At 49.6% G+C, this 15,671-nt stretch overlaps 1 protein-coding gene across 2 annotated transcripts in view; it reads left to right on the forward strand.

Moving 5' to 3' along the window:
• Positions 1 to 15,671, forward strand: part of PHC2 (polyhomeotic homolog 2) — a 102,709-nt gene that overhangs the window by 43,828 nt on the left and 43,210 nt on the right. For both annotated transcript variants that reach the window (XM_082649256.1, XM_082649257.1), the window contains exons 2-5: positions 9,756 to 9,983; positions 12,615 to 12,773; positions 13,878 to 13,955; positions 14,404 to 14,568. In XM_082649256.1, coding sequence (XP_082505382.1) covers positions 9,810 to 9,983; positions 12,615 to 12,773; positions 13,878 to 13,955; positions 14,404 to 14,568 — 576 coding nt within the window. In that variant the 5' untranslated portion in view covers positions 9,756 to 9,809. The remainder of the gene's footprint in view (positions 1 to 9,755; positions 9,984 to 12,614; positions 12,774 to 13,877; positions 13,956 to 14,403; positions 14,569 to 15,671) is intronic.

Consider the following 15,671-nt stretch of genomic DNA (forward strand, 5'->3'; position numbering starts at 1 on the left):
TACAATGACCCTGTTTCCAAATGAGGCCGCATTCTGGCACATTGGGGGTTAGGAACTGAACATCTTTTTGAGGGCACACAGTTCAACCCATAACAGGCAATATTTGAAGTGAGAGAAAAAAGGACATGGATACAGTATATGATGGCTAGCTGGGAAATTAAAGAGATGGATGTCCTAACGTTAGGCACCAACTTAACATAATGACTGGATCCAAGTTTGTCTTCTGGGAAACCAGTAGAATAACATCCCTCTTTAAACCCTGGAGTTAAGACTGAAGAACCTTTAATAATGTCAATAATAATAATAATTCATCATATCATGACAACAGCAGCTAACATTTTTTAAGTGTTCACTAAGTACCAGTTACAGTTCTAACTGCTGTCTATGTGTTAACCTATCGAATACTCCAGATAACCCTACCAGGTGGCATTGTTGTCCCAGTTTTACAGGTAAGGAGACTGAAGCCTAGAGCGGCTTTCTAATTTGCTCGGAGTCAAACTGGGAAGCTGAAGGTTGAGCCCAGGCAGGCCGGCTCTAGAGCACGCATCCTTGCTCAATATAGAGATGGGCTGCCTTTAAATCTTATGTTCCTAAAGAGCCTTCTGGAAAAGTGCCCTTTACAAAAGAGACGAACACTTAAACAGGTAAAACAGACCATGGTTTTTTATAAAGAGACTTGAGCGTGACTGTGGCTGATGATAAAAATAACTTATGGGATCCTCACTATGTAACATGCTTAAAGGGATCATTTTCCAAATCCCAAATCAGGCTCACAGCCTTGCCATTCATCACATGCTTACTCTTTGCTAAGTATGGTCCTCAGTGCTTTACAGACATCGCATTTAACCAGCCCATGAGGGAAATGGGGTCTCATTTCACTCCTGAAGAAATTGAGGCCCCAAAGGTGACTTAACTTGCTCAAGGACACACGGCTAATGTGTGGCCTGGTTAGAATTTGAACCCAGGTCTTTCTAACACCAAAGCCCATGCTGTTAGCCAACCTGCTGCAGGTACACGGTCAGCCATGTGGGTGTGCACAGATCAGGGGCCCTGGAAACTACAGCCCGCAGGCCGAACCCGGCCCACCTCCCTTTTTGTAACTACTATTGTATTGGAACACAGCCCCACTCCACTTAGGACTTGTCTGTGGCTGCTTTCGCCCAGCAGAGTTGCATGGTCACAGCAGAGCCTAAACTATTTGCTCTCAGGCCATTACAGAAGTGCCAGGCCCTGCCGTAGGCGAGGCAGGCTGCACGGCTGCCGTAGGCGAGGCAGGCTGCACGGCTGCCGTAGGCGAGGCAGGCTGCACGGCTGCCCCGTCTCAGAGCAGTGAGACTAAAGTGCCTCCACTGCAAACACTCAGTGTTTCCATAACCTGGCATTAACTGTATGTTCCGTCCACAAGAGACCAAATCCTTCTTGTTCCTCTTCACATTCTTCCGCCAACCAGCACCAGCTTGTTATGGAAACACTTGATAAATTATAAAGAAAACAATGAGCTTTTGGAAAAAGTTTGTTCATTTAAATGTATGAGGTTCTGACCTTAACCAGGTAACTGTGGTTAACATCACCAATGATAGACCTATCGATAACATGTATCCCTTGAGATGAGGCGCTGGGAAGGACACGACATCACTTCTGTGGTATTTTTCCCCAAAAAAGGCTAACCTCGTTCTAATCATGAGAAAAAAAAATACACCAAACAAACTCAAATTGAGGGGCAGTCTAGAGAATAATTGACCAGTACTCGTCAAAAATGTCAATGGCATGAAAGACAGGACAAGACTAAACTGTCACAGATTGGAGGAGACTAAGGAGGCATGACAACCAAATGCTATGTGATATCCTGGACCAGAAGAAGGACCAAATAAGGTCTGTAATTTGTTTAATAATAGTGTATCTATGTGACATTCCTGGTTTTAATCATTATACTGTGGTTCATAAGAGTATATAGGAACTCTTGGCTATTTTCCCAACTTTTCTGTAAGTCTAAAATTATTTCAGAGTACAAAGTAAAATAAATAAATGCATCCCAGGGCTTTCTTAAAATTTATGTGTTGGGTTCTGTTTCACAATGAAATTGTTCGACTTTGATGGCTGGGACTGTGTGGTCAGTTTTAACGTCTCATCCTTCATTTCTGCTTTGTGAGCCCTCATTTATTTGCTTGGGTTTCTAGAGACACTAAAGGAGACAACATGCAGAGGACTGGGGAGAGAGAGGGAACTTTCTGCGGTGGTTTGAGCTGAATCCATTTGGACTGCTTCCAGCGTATCAGTAACCTCAGACAGCTGCCAGAGACATAATCAGATCAGTGCAAATCAGGACACTTAGGTTGATGCAGTAACTTAGGGAGGCATAAGGAGACCTCCCCTCGGGCCCCTGAGTCTAGAGAGCCTGAACGCTTTGCCAATACTGACTTATTCCTGGACAGAGAGGCAGCCAGAGGAGAGGCAGAGCCATAGCAAAGAACAGCGTCGCCTGCCTCTTCAAACTCTCTGTCCCCCGAGCCACTACAGGGGTGATAACAGCAGCAGCCTCTGTGGGGGAGACTAGACCTCTCATCGGCCGTCAGTCTCCGCTTCCATAGGAGAAGCCCACCCCACTCTGCCCCAGGGCTTTAAGCTCCATTTGGAGGGCTTCGTTTTCAGTTTCTTTCCCCTCTACTTCCCTGGAACCTCGGTCACAGCTGTAATCCGCAGCAAATGGATTTCCCTGACCCTCGGGACAAAGGCCTAGTGTTCTCCAGACTCGGTGGCTCCTGGGAGGGCAGAAGCATCAGCGTTTCTCCAGCTGCCGGTCTCAGGCCCTCTGGGCAGCAGAGACCTGTAATCAGATCGCTGTCTGGAGCTGGTTACAGTCAGCACATCACTCAAAGTGGTCCCTCGCGGTTGGGAGGGGAAAACTGACTAAAGTACGTATGAATCACAGCCTTCCGAGCTCCGGCTCACACAAAACCACACAGTGAGTTGGAACCCAGAGAAAAAGAGACTCTCAGTTCTAGACATTATAGCCATTAATCAGATTTGGCCTGGGTTCATAGTAGGAGTCCACAGGGATGGGTGGCCTTGGGGGGAGAAGTAAGGAACTGGTTAGAAGGAGGAATAAGGGTAGGAATTAAAAGGAAATTGAATAGGGGTGTGTAAAATGCTTAATGCCGAGCGAGTTTAAGTGTTCAGATTTTCTAACGTGGGGCCCCAGTTCGGAGTGTTAGGAGACTCCACATGTGCCTCGGTGGCCCTCACTGAGCCTTCAGAGCTTTGAGCCCACAGAGCAGAGCTTTGAGGCAGAAGGCCTTAAAAACTTGGGTTCAAAGAGGGGAACTATAGTAGAAAAAGTTTGAAAGCTGCTGTATTGTTCCACGCTTCCTAATTAATTCTGTTTCTTTCCAACAGAAGTTCCCTTCCACCAGGAGACCAGTGAGAAAGTGACATATGGCAGGACCCTAGCTTCAAATTTCCCCTTAGGGCAAACTCCAGCCCTCTGGTTGAGCAAATCTCCACCATGAGTCCAGCCGGTTTTCTGGGGGTGCCTCCGTGTTCATGCTGCTGCAGGACAGTCAGCGGAGCCCTCTCTCCTTGAGTGACTCACTTCCCCAAAAACTAGGGTTCAGTTTTTGCATAGGAAAAACAAGGGAGATTGTGGTAATGTTCGGTTTCTTAGATCGTGGTAATGTTCGGTTTCTTAAATTGACTGGTGGGTACACTTGTGTATTATCCTTTGTATATTATATATAGAGAGAGAGGTTATTTTGTAATATACAACATTTAATAGACATTAATTAATAATTAGGGATTAAATTCAGCAATCGCAATTCCTTAACACCTCTGAAAATCTAGTATGCTCCAATATAGACTTTGGCCAATGGCATTGAAATAATTGCTCAAGGTGAGATCGTGGGTGAGGTCTCAGAGGGTGTAGTGTGGGAAGAGCTCTGGCTTTGGCGTCAGACTTGGTTTTGCATCCTAGTTTTGTGATGACCTTAGATAAGTTACTTTCGTAAGTCCTTCATTGACAAAATTGGCATAATACCTACCCCATGAGGGAGGTCACGTGTATATATAAAGCACTCACTATAGTGCTTGACACATAACAGGTGCTTAATAAGTAATCAGTATTATTAGTGTAGATACTGTTGATGGAAGGCACTGAAATTAAATCACCAGCGCTATATGTTTTAAAGTAGTTGGCAAGAATTCTGAAGATGAGGTAGAAAGGAAGCAGAGCTTTCCAGTGAGAAGTAGGATGGAGTACGGCGTGTTTCAAGCAATTTTGTTCAATAAACATTTATGGAATGAAACGCTAGGTATATACGGGGAAACAGGATACGATCCCTACTCTCCAGGAGTTCAGAGTCTAGTGGGGAAGACAGACACATAAGTAAATCACTTTCTTGTGATGACAAGTGCTAGGAGAGAGGTAAGCACAAAGTGTCTTGGGGTAAGTCAACCAACTGGATGGCTTTAAGAAAGAAATTAGGACCCAGTGTGAAGCAAGAGAAGCGTTAGAGGACGCTGCATTCAGTGAAGGTTTCACAGAAGAGACACAAGTTGTTCTGATGATCTAGGGAGCTGGTTAAGTGAAAAATGGAAGGCAGGCATTTCAGGGGAAGGGAACAACATGAGTAAAACCACAGAGGTAGGAAATAGCCAGTTTGATGGTTCCTCAAAAAGCTAAACATTGAACTCCCATATGGTCCAGCACTTCCACTCTTAAGTATATACCCAAAAGAACTGAAAGCAAGGTCTCAAACAGATACTTGTATACCAATGCTCATGGTAGTGTTATTCACAATGGTCAGAATATGGAAACAACCCAAGTGTGCATCAGCGGATGAATGGATAAACAAAGTGTGATATATACATACAATGGAACATTATTCAGCCATAAAGAGGAATGAAATTTTGATACATGCTACAACATGGATGAACCTTGAAAACATTATGCTAAATGAAATAAGCCAGACACAAAAGGACAAATATTACATGATTTCACTTATATGAGATTTCTAGAGTAGACATTCATGGAGACAGAAAGTAGATGAGAATTTACCAGGGGCTGGGCTGCGGGGGAGAGAGGAATGGGGAGTTATTGCTGAATGATGACAGAGTTTCTCTTTGGGGTGGTGAAAATTCTGGAAATAGATAGTGGTAATGGTTTCACAACATTATGAATGGGCAAGTTTTATGTTATATATATCTTACCAGGATAAAAAAGTTAAGAAATAATGAAGGTGTACCTCTACCTCACACCATATACAATAATTAATTCAAAATGGATCAAAGACTTACATGTAAAAATTAAAACTATAAAACTCTTTGAGAAGAACCTAGGTGTAAACCTTCAAAACATTGGATTAGGCAATGGCCTCTTAGATATGACAGCAACCATAAAGAAAAAGTTAAATTGGACTTCATCAAAATTGAAGAGCGGAGGAGGTAATCACGAGCACATGGGTATGTGGTCTTTGGGAGAAAAAAAGCAGATCTACCAAACCAGAGCAGTGGACTCACATTGTAGAATATAAGGTTAGAAAAGTGGGATGAAGCTAAGAGATTAATCCTAACCCACATATACCACCCCCCAAATAGGTATTCTTATTACCCAGTTTTGCAGATTAGGAAACTAAAACTAAGAGAGGTAAACTGCATTGCCCAAGGCCATACAGCTAGTCACAGCAGAGCTAGCATTCCCAGAGCTAGGATTGCCTGACTCCATGCTCTGTCTCCTTCAGCACTTTGCCTCTCTTGGGAAGATTGAGAGACCAGAGAATGGGCAGAGGGAAGGGCTGGCCATCTGTTCCCCTACAGCAGTGACTACCCAGCAGAAGTGTCAATCTCGGCACTCACAAAGCCTACAGTAACCTCCTCCACTTTCCCTCTGTCACACCACACATGCTCCTCAACACCCCACTCTTCTGAACGCCAGCAGGTGTGGTCTCATCGCTCATTTGGCAGAGGGTCAGCAATATTATTTGTATCTTTAACTTTGTACCTCGTGCCCCGTCCCTACCAACTAAGAAACAGAGTCCAGAGGTAAGGGACAGGCTTCAAAGGATTCAGGAACCTCTACAATTGTAAGTACTTTTTTTTATACATCTGTGCATTTTTTCCTGGGCAAGAGGCCTTAGGTTTTACTGTTTCTAATATGCCTTCAAAAGTTATGAACCCAAGGGCTTCCCTGGTGGCGCAGTGGTTGAGAGTCCGCCTGCCGATGCAGGGGACACGGGTTCGTGCCCCGGTCCGGGAAGATCCCACATGCCGCGGAGCGGCTGGGCCCGTGAGCCATGGCCGCTGAGCCTGCGCGTCCGGAGCCTGTGCTCCGCAACAGGAGAGGCCACAACAGTGAGAGGCCCGCGTACAGCAAAAAAAAAAAAAAAAGTTATGAACCCGAAAAGGAGGATCCATGTCATCTACCTCTTTTCAATTTCCAGTACTTAGCAAACATACCCCACATGCGGTAGATGTTCAGGTTGCGAAAAACTAGGAGCGTGTTTATTCGGAAACGTTCTAGAGGTGGTTGACAAGGAGTGGAAGGTGGGACAGGGCAGCTTTATGCTGTGAAAGCAGAGAAAGCGTGGGTTCAGGTAGCTCAAATGTTACTTCTCCTTTGAAGCGGTCCCTAGTTTCTTAGACAGAGTCTGTCCTTCCCTCCTGTGTGCTTTGCAGGAGAGACTGAGAGGGAGCCAGAGAGAGAGAGTGTGTGTGCACTGGAGAGACAGCTGTAGCCATCAAAAGTGGGAGCTGGAACCCAGAGAACTGGCCAGCCAGCGAGAAGGGGAGGGAGAGGGAGCATGCGCTGTCCGGAGAGTAAGGGCATGTGCATGGGAATGAAAGAGAGGACGTGCCTCATCAGGCCTGGGGGAGTGAGATGGCCAGGCAGGGGGACCATGAGAGAGAATGGGGAGGGAGCTGGAGCCAGGGAATGGGGCCCAGAGTGAGCCGGCTGCAACTGGGAGAGGGTCTGAGAGAGAGAAAAGAGGGCAGGAGTGGAGAGAGAGCTCATCTGAGTAACCAGAGCAGCCCGCCAGGGTCAATGGAATGAGGGCTAGAGGGCGGGGGTATATGCACGTGTCCAAGAGAATCAGACAGCGAGGTGAGTGTGAGCACACAGGAGGGTGGGGAAAGGGAGGGCAGGCGTGAGCACAGGAGTGAGAGAGGATAGGGCTGAGGAGGCAGCAGCAAGAATGGGAAAACCAGGGGCTGGGGGCAGAAATTAACAAGACAGAAGAGGGGGAAAGCGGAAGAGGGTATGCAGAAGCCAAGAACGAGGTGATGAAGACAGGAGGGAAAGGCGTGCTTGTTAGCAGAAGGAAGGGGGCAGGCGGGCAAGAGACCTCAGGAAACATATTGTCCCCACGTTACTAAGGTCAGTCTGTCTGTCTGTCTGTCTCTCTCTGTCTCTGTCTCTGTCTCTGTCTCTGTCTCTCTCTCTCTCTCTCTCTCTCTCTCTCTCTCTCTCTCTCTCTCTCTCTCGAGCAGTTGCTGTCTAGCCTGTGCAGTTTTTCCATAAACAAATGCCACACTTTCTTTAGAATGTTGTCTTGTTTTATTTCTCATCAAGGATTGAGTATACACTGTGCCCAAGATCTGCCCTAGCTGCTGCAAAAGAAAAAAAAAAAAAATAGAGCTGAGGCTTGATCATCCAGGATGTAGACTGCCCTCTCCTTAACTTGCTGTGGCTGCTGCCTTGTTTTATTTTATTTGTTTATGGTTATAAGGACTAATACTTCCGTTGAGATTTCCTAGGGTGGGATGCAAAGCCAGAACTGAAACCCAATTCTGATCAACAGTTTGGGAAAGGGAGGTGGGCCATTGAACTAAGAAGAGACTTTGGGATTCTGTGGGATATTCCAAGCTTGAATCTAACTCCCATTTACTGATCTGTTGCTTGGTGAGCCTCAAAATCCCAGCGGAGCCTCATCTCGACAACTAGGTTGTCAGTTTCTGCAAGATCAGAATTATGCCTTCTACTGCTTTCTGTCCAGCCAATGCTTCCTTCCATGGAGCGTAAGATGAGGTAGATTCCAACTGAGCAGGGCACAGGAAAGACTTGTAGACCTCGCTGTTTCATCAACCTGCACCACCAGCATCATCATAAGCATCCTTAACAAGTGCGTAGCCAAAATGAGGCCCAGGGCTGAGTGCAGTTCGGGACAAAGAGAATTCATGGAGGATGGCCTTGCCCTGTGGCAGTCAAAGCAGACATATAGAAATTAGGGGAAATCGCTGCTTAAGGACCCAGGTCATGAGTGCTGTTTGCGTTGCCTTGGAAGCCATAGGCCTCTGAACTTCAACTGGCTGCCTGCCCACTGGGAGTAACCTGCACTTCCTCACCCCCAACGTCCCTGTCTTTGAACCTTCATCGACACTTTTTGCAGCCCATGGTAAAAACTCACCCAGGCTGAGGCAGGCATCCTGAGGAATGCTGACAACCTCCAGAGGGAGCACACTGGGAGGAAGATGGCGGGACGCTAATGACTATTTTAGTTCTTTGCACTAATGTTCTCAATACTGTGAAAAAATCGTATTATTTTCTTCATTTATTAAGTTGGCATAATCTTCTGCAAGAAGAGAACTGAATGTCTATGATGGGATGACAAAGAAGTGTTGTTTTTAGGTGTAAGAAGGAATGGGTAGAAGGAAAAGCATGTATATATATATAAAAATTAGGATTTTAGGAATAGCATGAAAGAAGAAAAAGAGAGGAACTTGACCTAGGACACGGGCATGACCTTCCCACCACTCCTTCCTTCTCTCCCAGCCCTTCTCCACTCCTTGCCTCAAGGGGATGCGCAGCTTCCAGTTCTGAATCCCAATCATCGGCTGGTCCCTCAAGGAATTTCTAGCACTTCTACCCTTAGTGACTGGGATAGAAGTTCCAGGAGGCTCTGCCAGTTCCACCTTGGAAGAGGATTGATCTACTGGAACCGGACAGTGGGAAACAGGCTGGGGACAGTTTTAATAACCACAACAACAGCCAATGCCTAAGGAACACTCAATATATGCTCGACACCCCACTAAGCGCTTTGTATTGTTCATTTACTTTATCCTCCCATCAATCCATACGCTCTTGTGTCTGCCAGATTAAGACAGGAGGTTAGAGAAGTGTGACGTGCCAAGGTTTCCCAGCTGGTAAGTGGCGGAGCCAGGACTCAAACCTAAGTCTTTCTGACTCCAAAACCTGTGATTTTCACCAAATTGCTCAATGTGGTGCCCTGCTCAGCATTGGATCAGAGAGCACTCAGTGAGTACTTCAGGAAGGAAACAGACTCCAGACACACTCAGAGCTCTTCTGGTTGGAAAACAAAACAAACTGATCACTGCAGTTTATTTTATTGCCTCTTTCTCTCATTCTGTTCTCTCTAGATTTTGGATCCCATTTCTTTCAAGAACTGCCTATATAAATATGGACAAATAATAATTTCTCTGATGTCCAGTTTCTCTACCCCAGTGATGAAAAGTTTGATGGTGTGAGGAATGGTCCCTAAGATCACTGCTAGGAAGCCCATCGTAGGGGATCCTCCTAGGCTGTTTTTCATCTCCTCTAGCAGAATAAGTCGTAAAATTTAGATTCAGGCTGACCTGATTTCACACCTCGCCTAGTGAGCCAAGCCTAGCCCTGTCCTGATGGCAGGGGTGGCTGCAGACCTCAGTTCAGAAGTAGTCCCACACAGGCTGGTAGAGAGCGGATACCCACGTGTGTATTCTCTAGAATGCGTTTGTTAAGCATTTCCCTCCTGCTTCTTCCCTCCCAGCACCTGCCTGCTCATCTGCCACCTGAGCGCCCTGACTGTGCCGTCCTGTAGGCCATGGAGAACGAGCTGCCCGTCCCCCATACGTCTAGCAGCGCGAGTGTCGCCAGCAGTACCAGCGGCGTCAGTAGCAGCAGTGGCGGCAACAATAGCAGCAGCGGTGGCAGTGGCCGCCCCACGGGGCCCCAGATTTCTGTGTACGGTGGCATTCCTGACCGGCAGACTGTGCAGGTGAGACGCCACCTGATTAATCATCTCAGGGCTAGCCAGGAGGACGTGTTGGCATGGTCTGGTAGGACAACCGGGGTGCTAAATCTAGAATGGGCGTAAGGGCGTGTGTCAGTGGGTAACTATGTGTGCAGCATTAGAGGAGTAGTGATACTAGATGGATTCAGTCAGGGAAGGTTGGGGAGAGTGGGAATACTTAGCAGATCCAAAATTTCCTTTCTTATCTGGTGACTCAGATCCCACAGTGCCGTTTGGGGAGGATAAACATGTGAAATCATAAAGGACACACAAGTGAAAAGAGCAAAGAGAAAAAATGACTAGAATCTGCTCAGCCACAACCTAGATCCCCTACCTAAGTGACCACTTCCTTGTACCAAATCTAAGTTTCTTACATACGGAGGACCAAAATAGAACCCCAAACAATCCTTTGTCTTTACAGCTTTTTGCCTTCTTCCCCAAAGCAGCGGTTTGCAAAGTGTCATCTATGAGGCCTTCCGGGTGACTACACACTCTTCCAAAATGCAGTCATGACCATGTTTTGCCGTCTGCCATGTGCCCCGCACTGTCCGAAGCATTTTGCTTATTTATCTTCTTCTCCAGCTGTGAGGGTGGTTATTATTAGGCACAATTCTGTAATTGAGAAAACTGAGGCTCAGAGAAGGTAGTGACTTATCCAGGGTCACCAGGTAAAGACAAAAAAGCTGAACCTGATTCCCCCCAAACCTGTGTTCTTATTCACTACGATGTCTGATTGAGGCTCCTGGATAAACTAGGGAGAAAAGAGAGACCACAGCCTAGAAGCGTTTATTCTAGTAGCTTTGCTATTGCAGTTTGGATGTACTAGATGAGTGAGCTCATCCTTCTCTGGCCCTAGGCCCGGATTAGGGGATGGAGGAGAAGCCACAGCAGATGGTGAGAGAGCCTGAAAAGTCTAGTTAAAGGAGACCCCGTCAGTTACTCTGGAGTCTTCCCTCGCCCAGCTCTCTCTGCCTCACACTTAATAAAACCATGCTTCCATCCTTGCCGCCTCCCCCAGCCTCCTCCTCTGGCCCCTCTGCACATGAGTATTTTAGCACCAATTTCTAGCAGCTGATGTTAGGATGTGCCCTCCTGCCCTGCACCACAGTTCTAGGCAAAAGGGATTTGAGGTTTCTGCTCTGGCAAATGGAGTGACCCAAAGTTGTGTTCCGCACCCAAGCAGAACCATTGGGGTGCCTCCTATTTCTGTTCCTTGACATCCTCCAGTGAGAAAAAGTCCATCTCTACTACTGCTGTCTGGATGCTTGGGGGTGCTTTTAGGGGTCTAAGGAAAATAAAGAGGCCTAGATAAAGGGAATAAGAAGAAAAAATTCGGGGGAGAACAAGGAATAAAAAGAACTGAGCTCATGTAAACCAGGACCCTCAGAGGGGAAAGTACACTGAAGGAAGTGGGTGGAGGAGTTGGGATGGGGTGGGGGTATCTGGGGAGACTCCAGAGCCCATGGAGAATCTGTGATATCAGGCTGTTTTTACAGAACCCCAAATCTGAGCCCAGAGGTTGTTTTGTCCGAGAGCCGCCAGCCCCTAGAAGTCATGTTAAGCTGGAGAGAGCTAGACTAGAGGCTCACTTGCCTGGGGTAGAACAGCCCTGGAGCCAGAGCAGCAGAGCGAAGGGTGGGAAGTGGGCCAGAGCCTAGCGAGGGCCCATGTAGGGCACCGCATGGGAAGACAGCAGGAAGGTGACCAGGTGAGAAGGGAGGAGAAATGTACGGGGCTAAGGAGAAGAAGGTAGAGGGTCTCAGGGCTGGAGGAAAGGCATTTGCTTTTCCTTGTTCCTGGGGGTGGAGAAGAGGCTTTGAGGGATGGGAGGGTGGGAAGGGATCAAAGAGCAGCCTTTCATCATCTCCCAGAGACTGTGGCTCAGCCAGTCCCATCAGGAAAGAGGGAATAGCAGTAAGGCCACGGAATGGGAGATGGTGGCTCAAAAGAGAGTGATAGAGAGAAGGAGGGAAAGAGTAAAAGAGGAAGGCAGCATCCCTGTAGCTGCAGCATCCCTGCTGTGCGAGGCCAGGGGGACCATCTTCTGAGGGACCGATAGGACGTCCCAAGCAGCCGGGGGCAGCCCCTGCCGGAAGGGTGTTGACCTTGAGCAGGTTTGAGTTTGGCTGGCTGTGTGTTCAAAGCTCGAATAGGCTGCGCTCCGGACTTGTCTCTTTCTTCCCACCCCTTTCCTCCTCTCAGCCTTGTTGAACTTCGGTTCCCTCTGTCATCATCATCATCCCCGCAGTCCAGTTAGACTCATCTGAGGCTGCAGAATGGCGGGGAAGGGGGTACCTAACAAGCCTGGCGTGGGACCCAGTGTCACCGGAGGCTTAAAGGACTCCTGTCTCCTGAGCTCCCACTGCCCCGAGAGTTGGTGGTAGTGGCATGTGTAGCCCATATCGGGGAGGAGCAGGGAGCCTGTGTGCTGAGGAGAGCTGCTAGATGGGCAAGGCAGGAACGGGTGGAGCTTTGCACACAGGCGTCTCCCCGGCTCCCTGGCGAGTGGGGTTCGCAGGCCTGGTCCTTATCTGAGCAGCTAGGGAGAGAGGGTGTTGAGCAGGCTTGGCCGCAGCGCGGGCTCTTCCCCCCCACCCCGCCCCCCGCCCTCTGCAGGTGATCCAGCAAGCCCTGCACCGGCAGCCCAGCACGGCGGCCCAGTACCTGCAGCAGATGTACGCGGCCCAGCAGCAGCACCTCATGCTGCAGACGGCGGCCCTGCAGCAGCAGCACCTCAGCAGCGCCCAGCTCCAGAGCCTCGCGGCCGTGCAGCAGGTAAGATGATGTCACAGGAGCATCGCAATGCCCCCGAAGGAAGGGGCAGGAAAAGCAAGCACTGCACACGTGTGCCCATGCGTTCTCTTAACGCGTCCTCACAGAACCACTGCGAAGTGGGTGTGATCGTCATCCCGAGTCCTCTGACAGATGAGGAAAGAGGTTTTGAGAGGCTAAGCGCCTTGCCCAAGGCCACACAGCTCTCAAACAGGGCGGCTGGACCTCTCCGCCTGCCTCGCCCAAGGAGGGACTGGCGGGGGCCTGCCTCTCCGCCTCACCACACTGCAGGGAGGGGGCCGAGGGTGCGAGGAGGTGTCCACAGGAGAAGGCCATTGCCCATTCAGCTTGCCTGTCTGCCCTCAGTGGCCGAGAAGAGCCCAGACATGCATTCGACAGAGTCTTTATGCACCTGCTGCCAGAGTTCATGTCGGGCACCGAGCACGCCGTGGACCCTGTCCTCTTGCAGCTTGTGGTGGGGAGACAGCAAGTAGTCAGAAACACAGAGACAGCAAGTAGTCAGAAACACAGATAGACGAGGAGACGAAGTAGCAAACTACCAGAGCACTGATAAGCTCTGCAGAAGAGCAGAGCAGCCTGCTGTGGCTGAGTAACAAGGAGGCCCACCTTACAGTGGGTACAGCTGGTGGGGAGGGGGGAGCCTGTCTGCTGGAGGAACAGTGAAGCCGACACTGCAGGATGAGAAGAAGCTGGCCACGGGGAGGACGCAGGCTGGATGTTCCAGACAGTACGTGCCCAGCGCTCCACGTGGGGGCCGGTGAGCCGGGTATGATAGAGTGGGTGCAGTGGGGTGGGAGCTGAAGAGAGCTGGAAACATTGGTAACAGTCACAGCTGGCGGTTCGAGCGCTTATATGTAAATGCTCCGCCTCGTGTAATCCTTTCAGCAATCCTACAAGGTAGACACTGTGGTTACGCCACCTTATACAAGAGGAAACTGAGGCACTTGCTTGAGGTCACGTGGATGAGCCAGAATAAGGGTTTGACTCCTTACCGCTGCCCTATAGTGCACCCTGCGGCAGGTGAGAGCCGGGGGGGATGACTGGAGGAGGTCTGGGCCTCTAGTGATGAGAATTCTCCTTTCCTAGGCAAGCCTGGTGGCCAGCAGACAGGGGAGCACTTCAGGCAGCAGTGTGTCTGCACAGACCCCCGCCCAGTCATCCTCGGTGAGTAGGATGGAGAACAGCAGGCGGAGCCCACAGCTCCAGGACCGGCTCCTTCCTCTTTGCACAAAATTCTCTTGGGCTTCCAGACCCAATTGTGGTGAATCCTTAGCCGTGTAGAACCACGGCTGGAACCTGTTACTCTTACCAGAAAGAAAAAGTGCATGCCGCTTTCTAACTTCTTTTAATAACTCCCCGTCATCTTTCCAATGTCAAGGCTCTCTGTTCATAGCTCAGTCCTCTCCCTATCGGATCCTCCCTGCAGCTCTGCACGTAAGCCAGAGATGCAGCAGTGCTGGGGGAACATCCAGGGCCCACAGATCAGAGCTGGTCCTAAAGAAGGCTGAATCCACCAAGGGACAGAAGAGGCAGAGAGAAAGAAATGGATGAAGCGGGGCAGAGTTAACCCACAGAACCTCCTGTTTCCTACTTGGCGTGTCTCCCTCCTCAGATCAATCTGGCAGCCTCCCCGGCAGCAGCCCAGCTCATCAACCGGGCTCAGAGTGTCAACTCAGCAGCAGCCTCAGGCATCGCCCAGCAGGCTGTCCTCTTGGGCAACACGTCTTCTCCAGCCCTGACTGCAAGCCAAGCACAGATGTATCTGCGGGCACAGATGGTGAGTCCCCAGCCTGGGCCACGGCTCAGGTGGGCCGGGAGGACGGAGGCAGAGAAGTTGGGAGCTGGGCAGTGAGAGAAGCGTGGGGATTAGAGAAGGGTGGGGAAGAAGCACTAGGGGGACAGTTGGCAGGAAAGAAGGGGTGGCGTAAAGAAGGCGGCCTGGAAGGCTGAGCGGAAGCTTTGGTACAAGCTCCATGACGCAAGGGAAGGTGGGGTTCCAGGCTGAAATTAAGTTACCCATGATGGCTTCTTTCCCTCCCCTCCTAGAGTGAAACAGAACTATCCTCTTCTTATCAGAAACCACTCCCCAAAATTAATTAGGGTAGAGAATGCAGGGATCTGTGCCCAGGCGGTCTGTACACTCAGACACGTAAGATAAACAAGCGCGCAAACATCCAAGTACCCTACAGAAGTGGGGTCTTACCCCCCTGGGACAGTCCTTGCAGGGACGGGCCACCGGTAGTTCAGGGTCAAAAGTGTGTTCCAGCCCAGGTGGTGAAGGTGGCAGCCAGCTCCGGGACATGCGGCTGCTCCCCTGCCTTCCCAGCTGGGCCCCCATTCCCATCAGGGTCACCCTGTCAGCCATTCATCAGGCGGGCTTGCTTGGGCCGAATGGACTCAGGACGGCATCAGCCCTGCACACGCATACCTAGAGTCCCCCCTTTACACCTGTCCCTAAGGTGCAAAGGCCCATAGGAAGCTGAGAGGTTCCTAAGATTTAGCAGAATTTCCCGTGAAAGCAGCAGCATTCGCCCTAGGAGGCAGGAACATCTAGCTCTACGCGGGACTCAGATCACTGCCCCCATTCTGAAGAGTTCTCCCTCCAGCTCCTCGACACACTGTCCTAAAGACTGTACAGTCCCATCCCTCCCTCGGCTCCTACAGTCAGAGCTTGACACTGGGAGCTTTTCTGGGTCCTGCTCCAGCACTTCCGTCCTTGACTCTGAGCTCATTGAGGTGCAGCTCTACTGCCAGGGAACAGCCCATTAGACACACGTGTGGACTAGACTTCCACTTCTCCAGGGGGCCGGGCAGCCCATGTGACACTGCCCAAACCTGCTCTGTCTTCAGTTTACTCTGACCCTTGTCCTACTTAACTGC

This window comes from Grampus griseus (assembly GCF_964374135.1).
Source record: "Grampus griseus genome assembly, chromosome: 1".
NCBI classification, from domain to species: Eukaryota; Metazoa; Chordata; class Mammalia; order Artiodactyla; family Delphinidae; genus Grampus; species Grampus griseus.